Here is a 23,495-nt window from a genome sequence, read left to right as displayed (position 1 = left end):
TGCGGGCCAGCCGGCTGCGGCGAGGGAGGAGGCGGCCGAGGAGCCCCGGGCTCCGGGACCAGGCATCTCGGCTCCGGGACCCGGCACCGGATCGCGCCCCCCGCCGCCCCAACGCCCCTCCACGGCCGGCGCGCTCCCCGCGCACCCGAGCAGGAAGACGGTCACTAGCCGCCCGGACTCGGGGCAGGGTCTCCGCAAGGAGCCTCAGTAGAAGAACTTCTTGGGGGTGGGGGGCGGGTCCCCGGTACCCCGTGGCCCCGGCGGCCGCTATTGTCTGCGCGCGGCGCTCGGCGGCGGCCAGGGGCGCGGGAGCGGCGGGCCGGGCGGGGCCGGGCCCAAGGCAGCTGCGGCGGCGGCGGCGGCGGCGGGAGGAGCCCGGGGAGCCGGCCGAAGAGAAGCAGGAGCCGCGAGCGCGGGAGCCGAACCGGAGCGGCGCGATGCCGGCGGCGGCGGGGGACGGGCTCTTGGGCGAGCCGGCGGCGCCCGGGGGCGGCGGCGGCGCCGCCGAGGACGCGGCCAGGCCGGCGGCTGCCTGCGAAGGAAGTTTCCTGCCGGCCTGGGTGAGCGGCGTGCCCCGAGAGCGGCTCCGCGACTTCCAGCACCACAAGCGCGTGGGCAACTACCTCATCGGCAGCAGAAAGCTGGGCGAGGGCTCCTTCGCCAAGGTGCGCGAGGGGCTGCACGTGCTGACCGGAGAGAAGGTGAGCCTCCCGGGGCGCTGGCCCCCGGATCCCCCCGCCCCTCCGCCCCGGGATGGGAGATCGGGGCGGGAGGGGCGGTGGGGACCCTACGGGAAACCCTGCGCTGCGAGTCTGGCTGCGGAGCCCCGGCCCAGCACCTCCCCGCTCCGCCTGCTTTTCCTCTCGGGTTGAACGCGGGGTCGAGCCAAACGCGCGCGCCAGCTCTCGCAGACCAGGATACTGGCATTTCCCAGAGGAGCGATCTGGGGTCACTTTCCCTGGTTAGTGGGGTGGGGGGCGACTGGTTTCCCCGCGAAGCCAGACGCCCGCAGCTTTTTTGCATCTCGAAGGGCGCCGCCTGGCGGGCACCAGCGCGGGGTTGGGGTGCAGTGGCGGGGGGAGGGGGAACCTCTGCTCTCGGGCCGATAGGGGCGGCAAAATCAGTGGAGAAGCTGGACCCAGGACTGGAGTGCGTGGGCCCTGATGTTGAAGGTGGGAGAGCCGATTAGCCAGCCCTTGGGGGCCAATTTAGAGCCTGATCCCCCTCGCGGGCTCTGGGGAGGAAGTAGGGAAAGGCTGAGACGCCAGGGACATTCCCACCTGTGGGGTGCAGAGTTAGGGGACGTTCTACCTGGTCACAGGAGGGTTTTCACAAGCCGCCCCTCCCACCATCCGCCTTTCCCCCCGCTGCGTCCTGGATCGCCCCCACCGCACCCCCAGACATCCCACCCTCTCCTTCCCTCCTCACTCCCGCCGCTGGGCTGGGAGCTACTGGCACTGATACCCCCAGACTTCCGATGTTGGAAGATGCCTTCTCATCTTCTAGAAGCAAGGAAAGCAAATGAAGACCTACCCCCCCCCCCCCCGCCCCCAAGTCCCCCAGACCTTGAAAAGTTATCAGGGTGTGATCCCTTGTCAGGCAAGGCCCTGCTGGACCTCAGCTGTTCACTTAGATCTGAGAACAACACAGGATGACTTACTTTTGAGATGCTGCGCAAGCTAGCCTGAGCAGTTACCCTAAGTTTGGAGCCACTTCAGGCTGGAGCATCTCAGACTCAAACCACCCCCAACCCCCACCGCCCCAGCCACCCTCCCAACCCCCCACCCCAGGCTGGGGCTTGCTCAGCCCAGGTCGGGTGGGAAGCAGCCCCCTTTGGTGGCCCATTCAGAGAGAGAGAGACGCCAGCAGTTTGGGAAAGGCAGGGAGGTTCTGGGCTTCCCACCTGCCCAGCCACTCTCTGCCCTGGGATCCTCTGCCAGCCTGGGGGTCCCGGACACACGGCTGTGGGCCCTCTGACTCTAGGGTGAACTGCCCTGCCCCCTGACCCCCAGCTTCTCCTGCCTTTAATCTCTCTTGCCAGTTCCCTCGTGTGTGCTGGAGCCCCTGGCATGTGACCGCAGGTCTTCATCACCCTTGTCACTTGTTCCCTTCCTACAGTCTCTCGGGGTGGGGTGCCCCTTTGTTTCGGGTAAATGGGGTTAGCAGTGAGTAGTTTTCAAAGTGCCTCTGGCTTGAATTTCCATGCACAAGGGGGAGTGTTCGGGAGAGGAACTCACTGAATGGAGGGGCTCTTTCAAGAAGAAAAAAACCCCTCCAAACCTCCTTCTAGTCCAAAATGAGCGCCAGCGCCGTTTACTCCTGGGTTCGCAGTGGGCTGGGAGCTTAACCCATCGCGTCTGGGCGAAGGCGGGGATGCCCGCGGATCCGGCTAGCTAATTACAGAGCGCTCACTTCCCCGTGCCTGGCACGGGTGGTAGAACTTTCTTTTCACTCGAAATGTAGATTAGTCAGTCTGGTTACGTCCGTTTCCTCTTTGAAACTTAGCAGAAAGAGACGGCAATGACACCCCACTCCAGTACTCTTGCCTGGAAAATCCGATGGATGGAGGAGCCTGGTGGGCTGCAGTCCATGGGGTCGCTAAGAGTCGGACACGACTGAGCGACTTCGCTTTCACTTTTCACTTTCATGCATTGGAGAAGGAAATGGCAATCCACTCCAGTATTCTTGCCTGGAGAATCCCAGGGACGGGGGAGCCTGGCGGGCTGCTGTCTATGGGGTCGCACAGAGTCGGACACGACTGAAGCGACTTAGCAGCAGCAGCAGCAGCAGCAGCAGCAGAAAGAGACGAGGTGCTCTGCTCACAGCATAATGGGCAACGTTTAGGCGCGCGCGCGCGCTCCCCCTGCCCGGCTGCTCAGCTTGTTCGGGCTGCCTTCCTCTCTCCCGTGGCTTGGCTCCTCGCCGCTGCTCTCCCCCTCCCTAATATCAGGCTGTGTGCTTTGGCTGAACTGCCCGGGGTTGCACTCCGAGCTCAGTCCCTAGTGCTGGTGCTAGGGTGCTGCTATTCTGGAGCTCAGGGCTGGGCCCCCAGGCACTCTAGAATGCGAGGAATTCCTTCCCGGATGGGGTCCAGTGAGGATTCCCCCCACCCCGACCCGCCCCCCACCCCGCACCCCTTAGAGGCTCACGCCCGTTTATCTCATCTTGTCTTTTTCAAACGCTGCATCTCACTTCCTCTCCGCAAGAGAAGGACCAATTAATTGGACGTAAAATTATTGCGCTGGACTAACTGATTGAATCTAGTTAAGGAAGGTGGATCTCAGAGTGGTGGAGGAGACTGGGAGATATTTCGGATGTGTGCCCTACTTCAGTCGGTAGAATCAGGGGCTCCGGGACCGCAAGCCTCCTGAGAAGTCTGGATTTTAGTTCACTTAATGGCCAGCTTCAAAGAAACGATGGGTGTCATTCATAGCTTGTATGTCACAGATCCAATAACGCCTTGCTGCTGCTGCTGCTAAGTTGCTTCAGTCGTTTGCGACTCTGTGCGACCCCACAGACGGCAGCCCACCAGGCTCTGCTGTCCCTGGGATTCTCCAGGCAAGAACACTGGAGTGGGTTGCCGTTTCCTTCTCCAATGCATGAAAGTGAAAAGTGAAAGTGAAGTCGCTCAGTTGTGTCCAACTCTTCGGGACCCCCCGGACTGCAGCCCACCAGGCCCCTCCGTCCATGGGATTTTCCAGGCAAGAGTACTGGAGTGGGGTGCCATTGCCTTCTCCTAATAATGCCTTAATGCTTAACTAATAGATTTGGGGTTTTGGCAGATTGTAGAGATTAAAATGTGTGTGTGTGTGTATGTGACTCTACCTTGTGTGTGTGTGTGTGTGCGCGCGTGTAGATGCCTCTACCCAGGAAGGACTGCTGAGCTGATGACTCCCCAGCCCCACTCATGTGCTGGATCCTGTCTTATTAAGAACAAAACAAAGGTGAAATCAACCTCACACAATTTGTAGCCTTCCAGGTCTCTTTAAAAGGTGACCTATTAATAGAGATTTCACCCAGAGAGTGGTTGCTCCTGAGAGCCAAGCCAGGGGACACCTGGAGGTGACAGGACCTGGAGGAAGGGAAATGAAATGTCCCCAGAGTGGGTGATGTGAGTGTCCCAGGAGGCCCTCTCCTCTCAATAATCTCCCCTTTGGGGAGGTGCATACTTTTTGGAGAAAGCTCTTCACTTTTCTCTTTTCCTTTCTTTTTGAGAGGACATGGACCACAGACCACACATGAAATCATGAATGCTGTACTAAGACGTGTGTGTGGGGGAATCGATGTATTCTCCCCTGCCCCTGCCCCCCACACCACTCCCAAAGTGCAAGGATCGAGGGCAATCTGTCCTGAGGAATCAGTTCAGGAAAAATCTGCAAAGGGGGGGTGGAGAAAAGGAAGAAGAGGAGGCGCCCCATGACCGCAGTTGTAGTCTCAAACTGGGCATGTTGTTTTGGGTGATTTATGCCAAAATCCAGAGTATCACTGGTTTAGGGCACTTGGTGTGTGTTGCATTTTGACTTGTGCACGTTTCCAAAAAGCTTTGGGTGCCATCCTCCATGGCATGCTGGGAATTACTGTCTGAATCAGGTTGGAAAACGAGACACTTTTCCCTGACTTTCATTCAATTCTATCTTATCAAGAGGCACCTTTTCCCATCACTGCCTGCACGACAGTATCCCCCTTCCCCCCCAACCCTCCACCACCCTGGCTTTTCTTTCACATACCTCTTTCCAAAGTTGTTTGAGAGTCATTTGAATCCAGTTGGCCCTTTTACTGCTTGAAAAAAACCGACGGCTTTGGGCAGGGCCTCACTTTGTCCTCTAGGCGCTTTCAGCTGGTGCAGCCTGCCTTAACGTGGCTTTAAAAGTCAATAATTCACTAGATCATGTGAAACTCTTAACTGGCACATTCTCAGTCTTGTCTTTGACTAAGTTGATGATTAGACGAGGAAAAAAAATGATGACAAGATCAAACTTTGAAAAGGATTCTCAGTGGCTTTGAGACAAAGAATGAAGTTGCTGTGCAGGAGTATGAAGTGATAACTTGTGAAGACCCAGAGGGAAGGTGTGCTCACAGCCTCTGATGCTGGTCCCCAATACCTGGGCAATGCAGAGTCTCTGGCACTTGATAGGTTATTGTACTGAATTTTTCAGAAGCATTTGTTTCTTTACCTATGGCTACACTGGGCCGCTGTTGCTGTGCAGGCTCCTCTTTGTTGCGGCGCACGGACTTCTCATTGCAGTGGCTTCTCTCGTTGCAGAGCACGGGGTCGAGGGTGCACAGACTTCAGTAGTCACAGCACATGAGTGTGGTGGTGATAACATGGGCTCTAGAGCACGGGCTCAGTAGTTATGCTTCACTGGCTCAGTTGCCTAGCGACTTGCAGGATCTTCCCGGACCAGGGATCAAACCCGGGTCCCCTGCATTGGCAGGTGGATCCTTAACCGCTGGACCAACAGGAAGGCCCAAGCTTATCACATTTAAAACATGAAGAAAGTATAGTTGGAGAAGCTAACAGGGATGAGCGTAGGTGCCTTCAGGTATAGAGCTGTTTTCACCGACAGGCAAAACTGCAGAAAGGGGAGAATAGTTATTGCTGCAATTACTTTTTTTGTGATTAAGTCTCTGTGAAGTTAGGTACGTAAAATGATTGGTTAGTTTTTTTTTTTTTTAAGCCTGTTAATCATTTTCATTGGAGCTATTTTGGGGCTAAAAATAAGGGTTGCCTGCTTCGTAAGTTGCCAATAATTATGCCTGAGCATGACAGCACCATGTCACGCCAGGTACCTGGAGTGAAGGAGTTACTAAAAATAGAATTTACTATGTTTTTCAGAGCAGGAAATATGACTAATTTTAGAGGTGGCCTTTTGGCAGTTCCGTTTTTAGCAAGTATTTCGGAGACAAACAGGTGCTAAATCCTGTAATTTTTTTTTTTTAAGTGCTAGAAATTTAGGGGTAATAGCGCTGAGACACAAGAAATGCTTAGGGAACTGGATATTCCTATTAACCCTCAGCAGGGATTTCTTGGCATGTGAGAGGCATCGGGCAGAAAGCACCTGCTCCAAGAGTCGCATGTGACAAGGCTGCGCCTATAATTTCGGAGATTGCACGCTGCAGTTCGCAGGCACAGTCTTTTCTGAACTTCCTGCCCTGCCTCATCTTTTTGAAGTCCCTGTGAATGATGGAAATTGGCACGTAGGGCTCGCTTCATTGATCCTCAAGTCCCAAGGACTTCAAAGGGCGCTTTGAGTCAGCACAACCGTGCTGAACCGTGCCCATGAAGAGGAGCACAACCCGAAATTTTCTCTGCGGGTGTGTGGAGTCATTGCTACAGGCTGGGCTCAACTACAGCGGTGTGCACACTGGAGGCTGTTCCCGGGCCACGTGGCAGTCATCCACATCCAGGGTTCTCCTCCCGGGAGGTGTGGAGAGTGGCCCCCACTGTCTGCCCTGAGAGGGGGCAGGCTGGGTGTCCCCTGTGAAAGGGTGGGCTGGGCACGAAGTATCATTTATCTCGGGCTATACACCCCATCTCGATTATTCATGATAAGGAGCAACCTGCTTGCTCTCCTGGCTAATTGAAACCTATAGATAATCCCTGAGCCTTATTTTTAGCAAACTGGCGAAACCGCTTCCCCCACTCAGCCTGGGCCCTGGCTGCTTTCAAGTGCTGATCTGAATTGAATTTCACATTCTCTGATGTAGTGCTGCTGGCTGGTAGGATGACCGGCAGGAGAGAGGTGAGCCACAGGGCCTGAATGGTACCCAAGGAGGTGGAGGCTTCTACAAAGGCAGAGAGAGCTGTTGCCCCTCCTTTCTCCTGAATGCCAGCTCAGCGGTAGAGTGCTTTGTGGCGTATCCAGGGTCTTCCATGCATTTTCTCATTAGATGCTTGAAGTGACCCTGAGCAAATAAAAACCACCTCTCTGGTATCCTTACCTGCGTTCACCAAGAGGAGGTTGCCTTGGGTGGATTTTTTCCTCTGACCTTCTCTTCTCTATTGTCAGGGTGTGCGCATGCTAAGTCGTTTGAGTCGTGTCCCAACTCTTTGCGACACTGTAGACTGTAGCCCACCAGACTCCTCTGTCCATGGGATTCTCCAGGCATGAATACTGGGGTGGGTTGCCATGCCTCCCTCCAGGGGATCTTCCTGATCCAGGGATCTAACCCATGTCTCCTGTGTCTTCTGCTTTGGAAGCCCTAACAAATGACCAAAAGGCAAGGGGAGTTTGGGGGAGAATGGATAGGTGTGTATATATGGCTGAGTGTCTCTGCTGTGCACCTGAAGCTATTATGACGTTGATAGCTTAGCTGGCTACTGTTGTTCAGTTGCTAAGTCATGTCCAGCGTGACTTTCTCCTGGAGTTTGCTCAAACTCATGTCCATTGAGTCGGTGATGCCGTCCAATCATATCTTCCTCTGCCACCCCCGTCTCCTTTTGCAGTACAAAATAAGAAGTTTCTTTTAAAAAATGACCGGAAACTGGAGGACTTAAAACGACAAAATTTTATTTTCTTAGACTTCTGGAAGCCCAGAGTCCAAAATCAAGGTGTGGGTGAACCTCTGAAAGCTTTAGGGGAGCTTCTGGTACTTGCCAACCATCCCTGGCATGTCTGGGCTTGGGCTGCAGCATCTGTGTCTGCCTCTGTCCTCACAGGTCCTTCTATCCCCTGTGAGTCTTCCCTGTCTCCAAATCTCGCTCTCCTTATAAGGACACCAGCCATGGGATTTAGAAAAGTAGTGAAAGTGTCAGTCGCTCAGTTGCATCCGACTCTTTGCAAGCCCCTGCCAGGCTCCTCTGTCCATGGGATTCTCCAGACAAGAGTACTGGAGCAGATAGCCATTTCCTTCTCCAGGGCACCTTCTGGACCTAGGGGTTAAACCCAGGTCTTCGGCATTGCAGTTCAGTTCAGTCACTCAGTTGTGTCCAACTCTTTGCGACCTCATGGACTGCATCACAGGCAGATTCTTTACTGTCTGAGCCACAAGGGAAGCCAGCCCAATTGGATTTAGGGTCGACCCTAAACTAGTAGGAGCTCGCCTTGATGGCATCTGCAAAGATCCCATTTCTCATAAGGCCATATTCACAGGTGCCAAGGGTGGGACCTATGCATCTCTCTGTGGGGCACAGTTCAACCCACAACAGCTTCTTAGATGATGAGGACTGGATTGTAGGTGACTTCCTGGGAAGCAGACCTCGGGAAGGAGGAGTGTGGTCTTGGGGGGTATGCTCAGTGTATATCAGCACCATCAGAGGAGGAGAGGCGAGGGGAGAAGTCAGGCAGCCTTGGACCCTGATGCAGTCCCAGCTGAAGTCCTCCACCCACGCCATGCTGTGCTCCAGGAGCTGAGACGTCCAAGCTGGGGGCTTTATGTCTTTATCTCTAGGGAGGGGTCCGGGTTGTGGGGAGGGGATGGGGGCTTTATACCCGTGGGCCCTGGACGATCATTGGCTGAGAGCGGCCCTGGAGAGGGGTGTGGCCTTGGACACCAGCCGAGGGCAGTTCCTGGGGCGAGCTCGCAGCAGAGCTCAGCAGCTGTGGAGGAAGTTCTTGGCCCAGAAGGGGAAGCGGGGCAGCGAGGCCAGGTGTCCACGGCTTCCTGTGGGAGACGGGCCAGAGTTCAGGGTCTTGATCTGAATCCAGGCCGGTTCCAATAAGGGAGTGGGGGGGCCTCCCTGCCCCACCTTGCCCACCTAATGTGGTGCTATCCACCCCCTGGAATGAGGGAACAGCCGCAGAGGCTAGTTCCCAACACCGCGCATCATCATGGGAATATTCTGGCATCATGTTTCTTTTCACTAGGATGCCCAGGGCTCTCTGTTGGGTTTGTGGGTGCTTTTGAGATACAGTTCTATGTATTTTCCCTTGAGGATGTCATGGCCACAGAGTTGGGGTAACTTGTCGACCAGTGGGTCTAATCAAGAGACAGTGGGAGAGACCCTCCCTTTCAATCACTCTTGAGTTGTGGGAAACTGGATAGTTCTCTGAGTCCTGGTTTGGGACATTTGGGTGACAGAAGGGTCGCTAGGTGAGTACCATCTCCTGACATCCTGTTACCACCTCCACTGAACTGGCTCTGCCCTCCCTAGCTGCTGCTGCTGCTAAGTCGCTCAGTCGTGTCTGACTCTTAGCGACCCCATGGACTGCAGCCCACCAGGCTCCTCCATCCATGGGATTTTCCAGGCAAGAGTACTGGAGTGGGGTGCCATTGCCTTCTCCGCCCTCCCTAGCTATGTGGTTTCTACTTACTGAATCCGTTTTGGTTTTTAATCACTTGTGTGTGTGTGTATGTTTTAAGGGTCATTTGGTTAAAGTCTGGAATGGGTGATAGAGACACGTGGTCGTAAATGGAAAGGTCTCCAGAGGGGGTGCAGTGAGAGGTAGTTCTGCGTCCACCTGGGTGCCTTGGTGTGTGTTGGGTTCCTCTCCCCAGAGGCAACCCCGCTTCTGGCTTCCTGTGTCTCCTTCCACACATACTCCATCTGCATCCAAGTGTGTATACATTTGATATTCTGTACGCATACATTTGTAAATGGATAGATACAGGAACAGATATTTTTACACCATACATGCTGTTCAGTGTCTTGCTTTTTTCACTTAGCAATATGTCTTGAACATCCTTTCCCCTAAAGAATTGTCTTATTCTTTTTAATTACATGCTCTTAGTACATGCTGTTGTTCGGTTGCTAAGTCATGCTACTACATGCTATTTATTACATGCTATTACATGCTTTTAGTACATGCTTTTGTTTGGTTGCTAAGTCGTGTCCGATTTTTTTCAGCCCCATGGACAATAGCCCACCAGGCTCCTCTGTCCATGCGTTTTTCCAGGCAAGAATACTGGAGTGGGTAGCCATTTCCTTCCCCAGGGGATCTTCCCAGATCAGGGATCAAAACTGCATCTCCTGCATTGGCAGGACTCTTTACCTCTGTGCCACCGTGGACGCCCATTCAGTACATGGAGGTACCATATCTATTTAGCCATTCCTTAATGAGTAAGTCAATGGACATTAGTTAAAGAATTAAGCACAATTAAAGAATGGGCATTTAGGTTGCATACCATTTTTTTGTTACAGTGAATCCCCTATATATGAATTGAGTTCTGTTCTGAGAGCACATTCTGAGAGTAAGTCCACTTTGTTCGGAAATCCAACAGTTAGCCTAGGTACCCAACTAATGCAATCAGTTATATAGTACTGTGCTGTAATGGGTTCATAATACTTTTCACACAAAGAATACATAAAAACAAACACAAAAGTAAAGAAAGCCTTTTTAGTTTTACAGTACAGTACCTTGAAAAGTGTAGCACAGTCAACAGCTGACATGCAGGGGTTGGCGTCGAGTGAACCGGCAAGAAGAGTTACTGACTAGAGGTGGGAGATGGTAGAGCTGAAGGATCGTTAGCAATAGGAGACGAAGGGCAAGCTACAGTGTCACTCCTGTTGATGGCAGAGGCTCTGAGCTTGAAATAAAGATACTGAGCCACTGGACTCTATACAGTGCTGTGCAGTGAAGTACACAAAAGCACAACCATCTGTAGAGAATGCACGCATGTGACAATGTACGCCAGACACGTGAACTTACTTGCGGCATTGGACACGTGCTTGCCCAGTTGCATCTCTGAAAGTTCACATCTTGAAGGTTCGTATGTAGGGGACTTGCTGTATCCCCAAACTGTGCTGTAGTACATATCCGTGCCTATGTATCATCTTATAAATGTTCGAGTATATCTGAGGTTTAAATTCCTAGTTCTAGGTGAAAGGGTATGTCTGATTTCCTTTTTGTTTTTTTTGGCTGCACTGTGTGGCTTTCAGGATTTTAGTTTCCCGACCAGGGATCAAACCCTGGCCCTGGTAATGACAGTGCCAACTGAGTCCTAACCACTGGACTGCCAGGGAATTCCCAAGGATATGATGTTTAAACTGTTGATGAGTCTCGCCAAATCCCCTGCCAAGGAAGTTGACCTGGTTTATACTCTCATCAACCTGGTGTGGGGATATCTTTCCAGATTTTTATCAGTATAAGATACTGTCAGACTTGTTGATCTTGGCCAATCTAGTTGGTTAAACTTAATATCTTGTGTTACGTGTAGGCTATCATGTTTGTGAGTTGAACATATTGCATATGTCCAACAACAATTTGCATTTCATTTCTGTTCATTGTTCGTGACCATTCACCATTTTCCCTTGGTTGTTGGTCTTTCTCTTCCTGATTTATAAGCACTTCTATGTATTAAGGCAGTCAGTCCTCCTTCATGTATTTTGAATCCTCTTTTTGATGTCTTTTGAAGCCTGACCCATCTTGCTTGCTCCCTGTTTCCTCTTGGTCTTTGTTTCTTGGTAGTTCTCACAGAGGTTAGTTCCCTGGATTCCATTAACTAGCAAGGGACCATAGCGGAGCTTTGAGGTTCTGTTCAGTTCAGTTCAGTCACTCAGTCTCTGCAACCCCATGCACTGCAGCACGCCAGGCCTCCCTGTCCATCGCCAACTCCCGGAGCTTACTCAAACTCATGTCCATTGAGTCGGTGATGCCATCCAACCACCTCATCCTCTGTCATTCCCTTCTCCTCCTGCTTTCAATCTTTGAAGTTCTGTGGATCCCTATAAATTATATATGTATATGTATATTTCTGGGATGAGGATCCATAACTTCATCAGATTCTAAAAGGAATTATTTACCCCCAAAATGTTAAGAGCTACTGCTTCGTTGCTCCTCCCTGTCAGCAGTGCTGTCTGAATGGAGGTTTGTGTGTTGGGATGAGAATTGGGTCACTGTGGTGTGTTAGCACCTGTGCTAATTGAGTTTGAGTTGCAGATTACACTTGGGTGAGGCAGGTGTACGGTTGAGACTATGACCTTGGCTTGACATGCCTGATTTCTTCCTTCCTGCCCCTGCCATGCCTGGGTCCCAGGGAAAGGATGTGATGGAGTGTAGACGGATCTTGGGGAGAGCTTGACTCTTGCTCGGGCAACTCTGAATTGTGTCCTGTTATTTCTTCCTGGGAAAGAGGATGGATAGAGTGTGTGGTGAGCGGATGAGAAGGAAGAAAAAGAGGGAGCATTGGGAGAAGTGAAACCCTTTAAAGGAGCAAAAGCTGTTTAACTTGGACATAAAATGCACTGAGCCAGGTGTAAGCACAGGTGTAAAAATACGCCTGGGGCGCTTTGGGGCTGTTTTGTCCACCCAAGAAGCCCTTTGAGGGCCGGTCCCGGTGGAGTGAACAACCAGGCCTGTTTGGGATCCTGGGGGTCAGCGTGGGCTCGCTCTGATGACCCTCTGTATTGTCCCTGTCCGCTGTCGCTGTCTGCTCCCACCTTGCTCTGTCTTTCCTCAAAGTGCGTCCCATCATCTGTGTAAGTTTGCTAGAGCCGCTGTGACTAAGTACCGCACGCTAGGCGGTTAAATAGCAGACTTATTGCCACACGGCTCTGGAGGCCAGAGCCCAGGTCAGGGCTGGGTCTGCTCCAGGCCCCTCTCCTTGGTCTGTGGACGGCTGTCTTCCCGCTGTGTCCTTTCACGTCGTTGCCCTCTGTGTGTGTCGTCTGCATTTCCCCTTTCTACGAGGATGTCAGTTGTATTGGATCAGGGTCCGTCCTGATAACCTCACGTGACGACCTCTGGCAAGATCATCGTTAAGGTCACGTTCTCAGGTCCTGGGGGTTAGCCTGAATGTGTCCCCTCAGAGTTAATAAGTTAAAACCTCATCCCTGAGGTGATGGTATTAGGAGGTGGGGACTTTGGGAGGTGATTAGTCACGAAAGCAGAGCCCTCGTGAGTGGGATTCGTGGTCTTAAAGAGGAGACCCCAATAACATGGGGAACTCAGCTCAGTGCCCTATGATGACCTAGATGGGTGAGATGGGAGGCCCAGGAGGAAGGGATGTATACAGATAGCTGGTTTGCCTCGTTGTACAGCAGAAACTAACAGAACGCTGTAAAGCAATTATACTCCAAACACACATACTTAAAAAGAAAAAAAGAGACCCCAGAAAGCTCTTTTGCCCTTTCTGCCACGTGAAGACACAGTAAGTAGATGTCAGTCGGTGAACCAGGGAGAGAACTCTGACCAGACACCAAATCTAAGCCTGGATCTTGGACTTCCCAGCCTTCAGAATTGGGAGAAATAAATTTCTGCTATTTATGCCATCTAGCCTCTGGTACGTGTTGTAGCAGCCTGAACAGACTAAGACAAGACTTACACTGATGAACTGGGGGCAGACTCCTTCCAACTTATAACATCACCTGGCCCCGTGGTATATGTTTATGGGTTCATGTGTTTATTATTTGTCTCCCCTCTGGACTGGAAGCCCCAAGAGGAAGGGAGAACTGCTGTACGCCTGGTGGCCAGAATAGTACCTGGTAGAGAAAGGATGCTCAGTGAATGTTTTCTGAATGGATTGAAGAATGCTTTGATCTCCCCAGGACATGGGGGCGACCTTCTGGATGACAATGATGTTCTAGTTGGCTGGGAATGGTTTGAAAGCCCTGTCTGTCTCACTCGCTTGCCTTTCCTGGTTGTGCCTATGTGAGCGGTGGGTAGATGGGACAGGTGGTCCAGCTAGCGCCCTTTGGGAAAGATTCCAGACCCAGAACAGCTGTGCCTTCTTCGGAGACTCATTAAGGAAGCCACCTAGGCCTTAGAGGGACCTACCAGAGGCAGAAAAATATTCTGCAGTGTCATAGGAATGTTAAAGGACCCTCAGCTCTTTGCTGAGAAAATGTACCGACACCACAACAGATGGACGACGCTGCTATTTGCAAACATACATTTCTTTGGATGTCTCCCATGGAGATATATGGAGCTTTGGATTCTGTCTCTTTGACTACACATTTTTTTTTTTTTAATAAGTTTATCAGTCTCTTGGCCAGCTTGCTGCCAAAACATTTAGCAAACCTGTTTACTTCTCTTGCCTGTTTTCTGAGCCATTTGATTTGTTCTCTTCCCTTTCCTTGAGTTTTTCTGTCATTTTTTTAAAAATGAAGTATAGTTGATTTACAGTGTTGTGTTAATTTTTGCTGTACAACAGAATGTTTGGCATATATATATATATGATTCCCTGGTAGTGCAGATGGTAAAGCGTCTGCCTGCAGTGCTGGAGACCCAGGTTTGATCTCTGGGTTGAGAAGATCCCCTGGTGAAGGAAATGGCACCCCACTCTAGCATTCTTGCCTGGAAAATCCCATGGATGGAGGAACCTGACAGGCTACGGTCCATGGGGTCGCAAAGAGTTGGATATGACTGAGCGACTTCACTTTCACTTTTCACTTTCATATATATATATATATATATATATATATATATATACTTTTCATATATGTGTGTTCTTTTTTATCTTCTTTTAAATTATGGTTTATCATAGGGTATTGAAGATAGTTCCCTATGCTGTACAGTAGGACCTTGTTGTTTATCCCTTCTCTATATAAAAGATACATATATATCCATTCTGTATATATCCATTTTTACATCTGCTGACCCCGACCTCCCGCTCCATCCCTCCCCTAACCCCTCCCCCTTGGCAGCCACTGGTCTGTTCTCTGTGTCTGTGATTCTGTGTCTGTTTCATGGATTGGTTCATTTGTGTCATAGTTTAGACTTGGCATATCACATATCATATGTAAATACTCCCCATATACATGATATCACATATCATATATAAATACTCCTCATATACATGATATACATGATATCATATATCATATATAAATATTCCCCATATACATGATATTGCATATCATATATGAATATTCCTCATATACATGATATCACATATCATATATAAATACTCCCAATATACATGATATCGCATATCATATATAAATATTCCCCATATACATATCATGTATCATATATAAATACTCCCCATATACATGATATCACATATCATATATAAATATTCCCCATATACATGATATCGCATATCATATATAAATACTCCCCATATACATGATATCGCATATCATATATGAATATTCCCCATATACATATCACGTATCATATATAAATACTCCCCATATACCTGATATCACATATCATATATAAATACTCCCCATATACATGATATCACATATCATATATAAATACTCCCCATATACATGATATCACATATCATATATAAATATTCCCCATATACATGATATCGCATATCATAAATGAATATTCCCCATATACATGATATCACATATCATATATAAATATTCCCCATATACATATCACGTATCATATATAAATACTCCCCATATACATGATATCACATGGTGGTATGATAATCTCTGTTTGTTTCAATGATGCTGCAGATGGCATCATTTCATTACTTTTTTATGGCTGAGTAGTATTCCATTGTACATATATCACATCTCATATATATATATATATTTTTTGGGGGTAGTACCTTGTGGCTTGTGAGGTCTTAGTTCCTTGACCAGAGATTGAGCCTGGGGCTGTGGCAGTGAAAGGGCCCAAGTCCTAACCCCTAGCCCACCAGGGAGCTCCCTGTGCCACATGTTTATTCTTTCATCTGTTGCTGCACGTTTAGGTTGTTGCCATGTTTCGATTATTGTGAATAGCGCTTCTGTGAGCAAGAGGGTGCATGCATCTTTTTGAATTATAGTTTTGTCTATATGCCCAGGAGTGGGATTGCTGGATCCTGGGGTAGCTCTGTTTTTAGTTTTTTAAGGAACCTCCGCGTTGTTCTGCATAGTAGCTGCCCCAATTCACATTCCCACCAACAGTGTCAGAGGGTTCCCCTTTCTCCACACTCTCTCCACCATTTGTTGTTTGCAGACTTTTAAACGATGGCCTCTCCGGTGTGAGGTGACACCTCACTGTGGTTCTGATTTGCATTTCTCTAATAATTGGCCATGTTGTAGCTCTGCCATTTTAATCTCCCACAGAGTTTCTGTCATCTTACATCCAGTTTCACGGCTTTCTGGTAAGGTATCCGGCTCAGACATTCTTCTTCCAGGAAGCTCCTCTCTTCGTCGTGACTTACTTTTCACCAGAGCTCTGTGCAAGCGCATGGCGAGGGTGAACAGCAGTGACGGATGCTCTCTGGGCATGGAGCATGGTGCTGAGAGTCAGAGGAAGTGGAAGACGCAGCTACCCACGAGGAGGCTTGCTACCTCTGTTCCAGATGATGGGATAACGTTTAGAATCCCACTGATTCTTTATCAACCTGGAACAAAGCAGGATTTTGTGTCCTTCTGAATCACCAAAAGTCTACAGGAAAGGATTGAGTGCTTGCTCTGCTTTGACCACAAGGATGTATCTAATACTGATAACGATAGTAATCATTAACATTTATGGATCGCATACCATCTGCTAGGCCACGCCCTAGATGCTTTGCTGCAGAATAGAATTTATCCCTTACAATGGCCTTCTGTAGTAGGCACTTGTGTCCCGATTTTGCAGCCTTAGGTTGACCAGCTGTCCGGGGTGCCCAAGGAACTCCAAAGTCTTGCATTTTGAGAAACTCCTTAGGAAATGGCAAAATGAAGAAATCTCATCAGCGTTTGTAATGCTGTTAAGGGTCTTCAAATAAAAGTATTTTAAAAATATTTATTTACTTACTTGACTGCATTGGATCTTAGTTGTGGCATAAGGGATGTTCGCTGCAGCTTCTCTGTAGCTGTGGAATGGCGGCTCCAGAGCTTGGGGCTCAGTAGTATTGGCACGTGGGCTCTCTAGTTCTGGCACATGGGCTTGGTGGCTCTGCCATATGTGGGGTGTTAGTTCCCTGACCAGGGATTGAATTCACGTCCGCTGCACTGGAAGGTGAATTCTTAACCACTGGACCATCAGGGAACTCCCCTCAAATAAAAGTATTAAAGAGCAGTGAATCGGGTCATGAACCAGCCATGAATGAACCAAAACCTAAAGCCCTGGGGTTAACTGGACTGCTTGTTGTGGATGATGACCTCCACGTGTGGTCCTGGGTAGTGAGAGGGCTTTTCCACCCCTAGGAAGGGGACAACAGAGGGTGAGATGGTTGGGTGGCATCACTGACTTGATGAATGTGAGTTTGAGCAAGGTTTGGGAGTTGGTGATGGACATGGAAGCCTGCTGTGCTGCAGTCCACGTGGTTGCAAAGAGTCGGACTTGACTAAGTGACTGAACTGAACTGACAGCTCCAATATGCTAGGTTCACAGTGCACTCCAAGTCTCCCGAGTGTGGGTAGAGGTCCTGGTCTGCCATATTTTACAAGTTCACTGTGCGATGAAGAGCTTGAGCCTGGTGTGTGTGTTCAGTTCAGTTCAGTTCAGTTCAGTTCAGTTCAGTTCAGTTCAGTCACTCAGTCATGTCAGACTCTTTGGGACCCCATGACTCACAGCACGCCAGGCCTCCCTGTCCATCACCACCTCCTGGAGTTCACTCAAACTCATGTCCATCGAGTCAGTGATGCCATCCAGCCATCTCATCCTCTGTCGTCCCCTTCTCCTCCTGCCCTCAATCCCTCCCAGCATCAGGGTCTTTTCCAATGAGTCAACTCTTCTCATGAGGTGGCCAAAGTATTGGAGTTTCAGCTTCAGCATCAGTCCTTCCAATGACACCCAGGACTGATCTCCTTCAGAATGGACTGTTTGTATCTCCTTGCAGTCCAAGGGACTCTCAAGAGTCTTCTCCAACACCACAGTTCAAAAGCATCAATTCTTCGGTGCTCAGCTTTCTTCAGAGTCCAACTCTCACATCCATACATGACCACAGGAAAAACCATAGCCTTGACTAGATGGACCTCTGTTAGCAAAGTAATGTCTCTGCTTTTGAATATGCTGTCTAGGTTGGTCATAACTTTCCTTTCAAGGAGTAAGTGTCTTTTAATTTCATGGCTGCAATCACCATCTGCCATGATTTTGGAGCCCTCCAAAATAAAGTCTGACACTGTTTCCACAGTATGTGTGTACATTAAATAAAAATCGTACTACTAAACTAAATATCAACACGCATAACACCCCCCTTCAAGAATGAACACAGATTACTTATTGAAAACAAAGAAAATACCCAGTGCCTTGGCCTTGCTTATTATGCAGATGGGTGGAGCTAGATTAATTTCTAAGCTCTTGGTCTGTCCTCCTCTGGACTGAGAAGGAACATTGGAGGCAAATGGAAGGAGGAAGTGCTGAGTGAAAATGCAGGTTTAGGGAAAGTGGCTGTAAAGTCCGGGATCCGAATATTCTAGCACGTTATCTGAGCCCTACTTTAGTGAAACCAAATGGCTACAGATGAGTGTTATCACTCACGTAATCTGGTCTTTCATTGGAATTACTGCAGCTCTGAAGTAGCAGTCAAGCTTTTAAAGTGCATTCTTTATTCCCGGTTAAAAATTTAATTAGAGAAACTAGTTGATGACTCAGTTCTCAGTTGAACATTTACACTTACAATACCAATAAAAAACTTGAAAACACTTCTTCAGGTTTGTAAAGTGTCAGTCCCACAGGATGACATTTTATTCCATTAAAAACTAACATTTGTGAGCGGCAGTTGTAATTTCAAGGCCAATTTGACATAATGAAACTTGAATTTCCCTTTGGAGGGAAGGTGCTTTGTGGCTACGGCACTCCCACCCAATTTGTTACCCTGAGATGCCTTTTCCCAGATCAAGAATGAGCTTTTTATCATAGAAGCCGTTAAACTAAAGTGCCTGAGAGCTCGTAGCGTAACAGATAGTTTCTTTCCAATAATCAGACTTAGAATAATGTTCTACAGATTCCAACAGGGTATATTTATTTAAAATATATCTCTAAATCATCTAATATAAGTCTGTTTTCCTATGATTAACTGTAAGTATCTCTAAAATAATTTTTTAAAGTACTTTGGACTAAGTAGCTCATGTTTTAGAATTCTTTAAGCTAGTCTAGTCACAGGTGCATTCTAGACTATTTGAGGTTTTCAGTTAATCAAAATAAACCCACGGCTAATATTTGTTAACTGCCATGGATTGATATTTTGTTCTTGCATTGGCACTTACATTACTATTTGCTACCACATTTGACTAAACATGTTTCATTATATACCCTACTTCTGTTTTAGATACCTTAAAAATTATCATTTTTAAATCTGATTATTTAAGTATGATCCCCACCCCCAGTTCCTTGTGGAAAATAAACAGAAACACAAAAAAGAAAGTAGAAGTCATCTGTAATCATACTACCCAGCAATAATCACTGGGTTTAGGTGTTTGGGCTGGTTACATGTGATACAGATGTAAACATATACACGCATGCATATGTGTGTGTATGTAGACATTAAAAAGTGTGTTTTGATAATTAGCAAGGTTTATCATCATTTGTGTGTTTGATTGAAAGTGTGTTTCCTCTTTTATTAACTATTGCTAATGATTTATCCCCAGGGTCCTCCTGTTTGTCTTACTGATTTGCACTAACTTTTTACATATTACAGATAATAGCTTTTTTTATCTGTTATGCTGCAGATGTTTTCTCCCAATTGGCATTTGGCTTTTGATTCACTTTATGACTCTTTTTTTCGGGAGAGGAGTACAGAAAAATTTTATATTTTGTCTAGTTAAGCCACTTAGTCTTTTTTTTTTCAGTTTTTCTCTTATTTTTTATGCTAAAGTAAACTAGAGGGTTTGTTGTTGGTTTTACCTTATAAATTATCAGTGAGGCTTGCCAATGTTTCATTGTTGTCTGCAGAAAAATCTTTGTGTTGGATAGGGATTTTTGACTGAATTTTCTAACCTGTTGCATGACAATGGGGTCATGTATTAAAGCTCAGGCTTACAGACTGAAAGCCTGGGGTTCCTATGGCTTTTCTGGTGCTACGTAGTATCTGCGTGATCTTGTGCAAGGTGTTTAAATACTCTAAATTACAATCTTTGTGTTTGTAAACTGATGATAATATCTCATGAGAATTCAATGGAAATTTGATTAAATATATGTGTATATATAAAATGCATATCAATTACATAATATACATACATGTCTATCTTGTGTACATGTGGTGGGCTTCCCTGGTGACTTAGCTGTAAAGAATCTGTCTGCAGTGCAGGAGACACAAGTTCAATGAGACCCAGGTTCAGTCCCTGGGTCAGGTAGATCTCCTGGAGGAGGAAATGGAAACCCACTCCAGTATTCTTGCCTGGGAAATCCTATGGACAGAGGAGCTTGGCAGGCTATAGTCCACGGGGTCACAAAAGAGTCAGACATGACTTAGCAATTCTACAGCAACAACGAGGATATATGTGTAAAGCACACAGCGTGAAAATGTATTCAATATGTTAGTGAACAAAAGGCAGTTGGTAATTTTCTTCTGTTAGATTTTCACCTTTATATTCAACCCTTCTGTTAATTAGGCTCCTTCAGAAAACTGGTAATGGACACCCACGCAGTTCATCATGGAAGATGGAGTTTAAGGATAAAGGGAAGGTGAGGAAGAAAGGCTTGGGCTGCACGTCTCATCTCTGCTGCCCACACCTCCCTGAGGATCGGAAGGACTGCAGCACCCCTTTGGGGCCCAATGTCTGCATTCCAAACATTCTGCTTTCCTCCTCTGCCTCTACCTGGCGCTTCCTAGGTTCCCAGGGAATATTCCTCTATCTACCGCCTTCCTTTCTCTCTGCCTTGTGGCTTCCCTGCCTCCTAGTTTTCCTTTCTGCTCTAAGTATTATTTGGTTCTTTGACATGTCTTGAATTGGTGACATAGTGCTTGGAAGTTCTGACCATTGAATCCATACTGCCTTGACCTTCTTGTCACCTTTCTGGCACTGAGCATTCTTGAAAAGTTGAAGAAAGAGTCAGTGTATAGGTGATTTCCCCATGACTTACCAGATTGGTATGCATTAGAAAAATGTATCAGGCCACTTCATGCTCCATGCTTTTGATTTGGTAGCTAGCTCTTTCCTCAACACTCAGTAGAATATTTTTCTTCCTTTAGGGATTCTGATTTCTTCTACATGAATGGTTTTGGAGATACGGACCTAAATTTGTTAACTGTCCCTTTGCCAGGAGTTCCCATTATTTCCATTGTGATCTAAGATCTCTTGAGAGTTGAGGATTGCACTGAGAATTTCTTACTGGATTATTATTGCCAAAATATCTGTCTTTCCAGTTCCTATAGTGCCCCCCAGACTTATCCTCCGTTCTTCAAAGGCAACTTTATTCATCGACTTTTTCAGCTACATTTGGCTCCCAGTCGTTCTGTGATGTGAGAATAGAATATTGATTGTTTCCTGTTGCCTGTGGGACAGGAATGTTTCTTGAATTAAAGCTAATTTTGGAGTTTAAAGTACTAAATGTCAACTTTTGAAGATACTCTAAGATCTCTTTGTTAAAGGGAAGGTTATTCAAGGCCGAGGGGAAGGGAAAGGAAGATAAAGAAGGGAAAAAAGAGAAAACAGCTGATGGCTTCTTCTCCCTCTTCTGAGTCACTCCCTCTACGCTCATGGAAAACTCTTTCCATTTTCATAATGTTCTTGTTAAAGATTTATCTCTTCATCTAACACCATTTGCTAGGTGTACTGTGAGGTCAGAACGCTCATGGCTGGAGAAATTTCCCGGTTGTGAGTGAGTTTTTTAAGAGGGCATTACCTTGACTCGGCCGTTGCAGATGATCACGTATTTTTTTCATTCAAACGTTTATTGATTTCTTTCATTATGCAGAGCCGCTGGCAACTTGTATGGGCTTTTGTACAAATTAGAAAAAGCATGAATGTCTAGACAGACTGGTTAGAAAAAGATGTTGCCCTGGGCAGACTGTTTAGAAAGAGGAGTCTCCCCTGGTAGACCAGTTGCAAAAAGGCGCCCCCTTTGAGTGGCTACAGCTCCATGGCACCTGGCGCCTCGAGGGCACACGGGTAGGCAAGCCAAGTGGGGTCTGGGTTTCTGTCCCAAATGGCCCGTCCAGTGAACGTCTTTGTGTGTGTGTGTGTGTCTAAGGCATCAAATGCACTGTGAGTAGACCCAAGAACCAGATCTGCCCTCAGGAAAATTGGGTTCTAGGATCAGAACTGAACCACGAACACAAATACAGAACTTATGGTATTACAGTGAAAATGTTTCCACAGACTTTACTGTATAGCACAGGGAAGTGTGTTCAGCATCCTGTGATAAACATACTGGAAAAGAATATGAAAAAGAATTGTTCTTATGCTTAGTTGCTCAGTCCTGTCTGACTCTTTGGGACCCCATGGACTGTAGCCTGCCAGGCTCCTCTCTCTCCATGGGATTCTCCAAGTAAAAATATTGGCATGGGTTGCCTTTCCCTTCTCCAGGGGGTCTTCCCAACCCAGGGATGGAACCCGGGTCTCCTGCCTTGCAGGCGGATTCCTTACCGTCTGAGCTACCAGGGAGGTCCCATGGAAAAGAATATATGTAAAAGAACTTACGTAAACTGAGTCAGTTTGCTATAGAGCAGAAATTAACACAACTTATAAATCAACTACATATCAATAAAATTAAAAAAAGAAAATTTCCTCAGTGAGTGACTGATGAAGCATTATAGGGTTTTAAGGAACCACAATTAAAATTCTGCAGAATCAGTCCTGGTTCCTCTATGGAAACATCCACTGTGTTACTTTGCTCCATAAAAGAAAGACAAGCAAGATGAAGCATCTGGGTGAAAAATAAATTCAGTTGTGTTTGTGTTACTCACTGTCTGGGAGACAGAAGACATGCTCTGGCATATGTAACATTAAGATCTTGGGGGAAATGCCCTTCACTGGAGCCTCAAGACCTCTGACCCCTCTGTCTCCTGAGTCATCATTCAAGGCAATGGAGAGGCCCAGGGCTCAAACTTCCTGTGCGTTAAGAACTGCAGCAGCTGTTCAACTGGGATCCTATGGACCCTGCTGCAGGAGTTCAAGCAGAAATATTCCCCCAAAGTGCTGATTGGACCTCAGCTCTTTCGGCACAGTACTTACCTTGGATGGGTAAATAGTGTGACCATTTAATGAAGGGTCAGTGACAATTATATGAGATTGGAGAGAATGAAAAGCAAGAGCCTTAAAACAGAGTTGGTTTTCGTTGTTTTTTTCTGGGAAAGGAACATGATGGTGTTGGATTTCTCTGTGTGTAATCTGAGAGGTTCATCCATCTCAGGGTGACAGAGGGAAATTTCAACATTAGGAAAGTAACGTGATTTATTACAAACAGCTGGGTGGGCCATGCCTCATTGGTGCCTGGGCATCAGCGACCTTTTCAGTAGAGTTGCTCAGTGTGCTCTGCCCCTGAAAGGGTTTGTCGGCTGGTGTTTGGTGTTCGAAGTGGTTGTGAGCTGCTATCATCCCGAACATCCTTACTTAGAGGTGCAAGCCTTGCATCTCTTGGGGTTTTTGTTCTGGGATGAATTGTGTCCACCCTCACTCCTATCCACCTTCTCAAATCCAGTGTTGGAGTCCTAACCCCTCGGACCACAGAATGGAGCTGTTTTTGGAGATAAGGACTTTAAAGAGGTAATTACGATAGAATGAGGTCTCGTGGTTGGGCCCTGATCCAGCAGGACAGGTGTTTTCATAAGACTAGGGGACGAGAAGTGCCGTG

At 47.8% G+C, this 23,495-nt stretch overlaps 1 protein-coding gene across 1 annotated transcript in view; it reads left to right on the top strand.

Moving 5' to 3' along the window:
- Window positions 1-437: 437 nt before the first annotated feature.
- HUNK (hormonally up-regulated Neu-associated kinase) overlaps window positions 438-23,495 on the top strand; it is a 130,632-nt gene continuing 107,574 nt past the window's right edge. The window contains exon 1 of the mRNA XM_068982214.1: window positions 438-701. Within this exon, the coding sequence (XP_068838315.1) occupies window positions 438-701 (264 nt within the window). The remainder of the gene's footprint in view (window positions 702-23,495) is intronic.

The sequence above is a fragment of the Capricornis sumatraensis genome, chromosome 1 (assembly GCF_032405125.1).
Source record: "Capricornis sumatraensis isolate serow.1 chromosome 1, serow.2, whole genome shotgun sequence".
NCBI lineage: Eukaryota > Metazoa > Chordata > Mammalia > Artiodactyla > Bovidae > Capricornis > Capricornis sumatraensis.
This window is presented reverse-complemented; position numbering and strand designations above follow the sequence as displayed.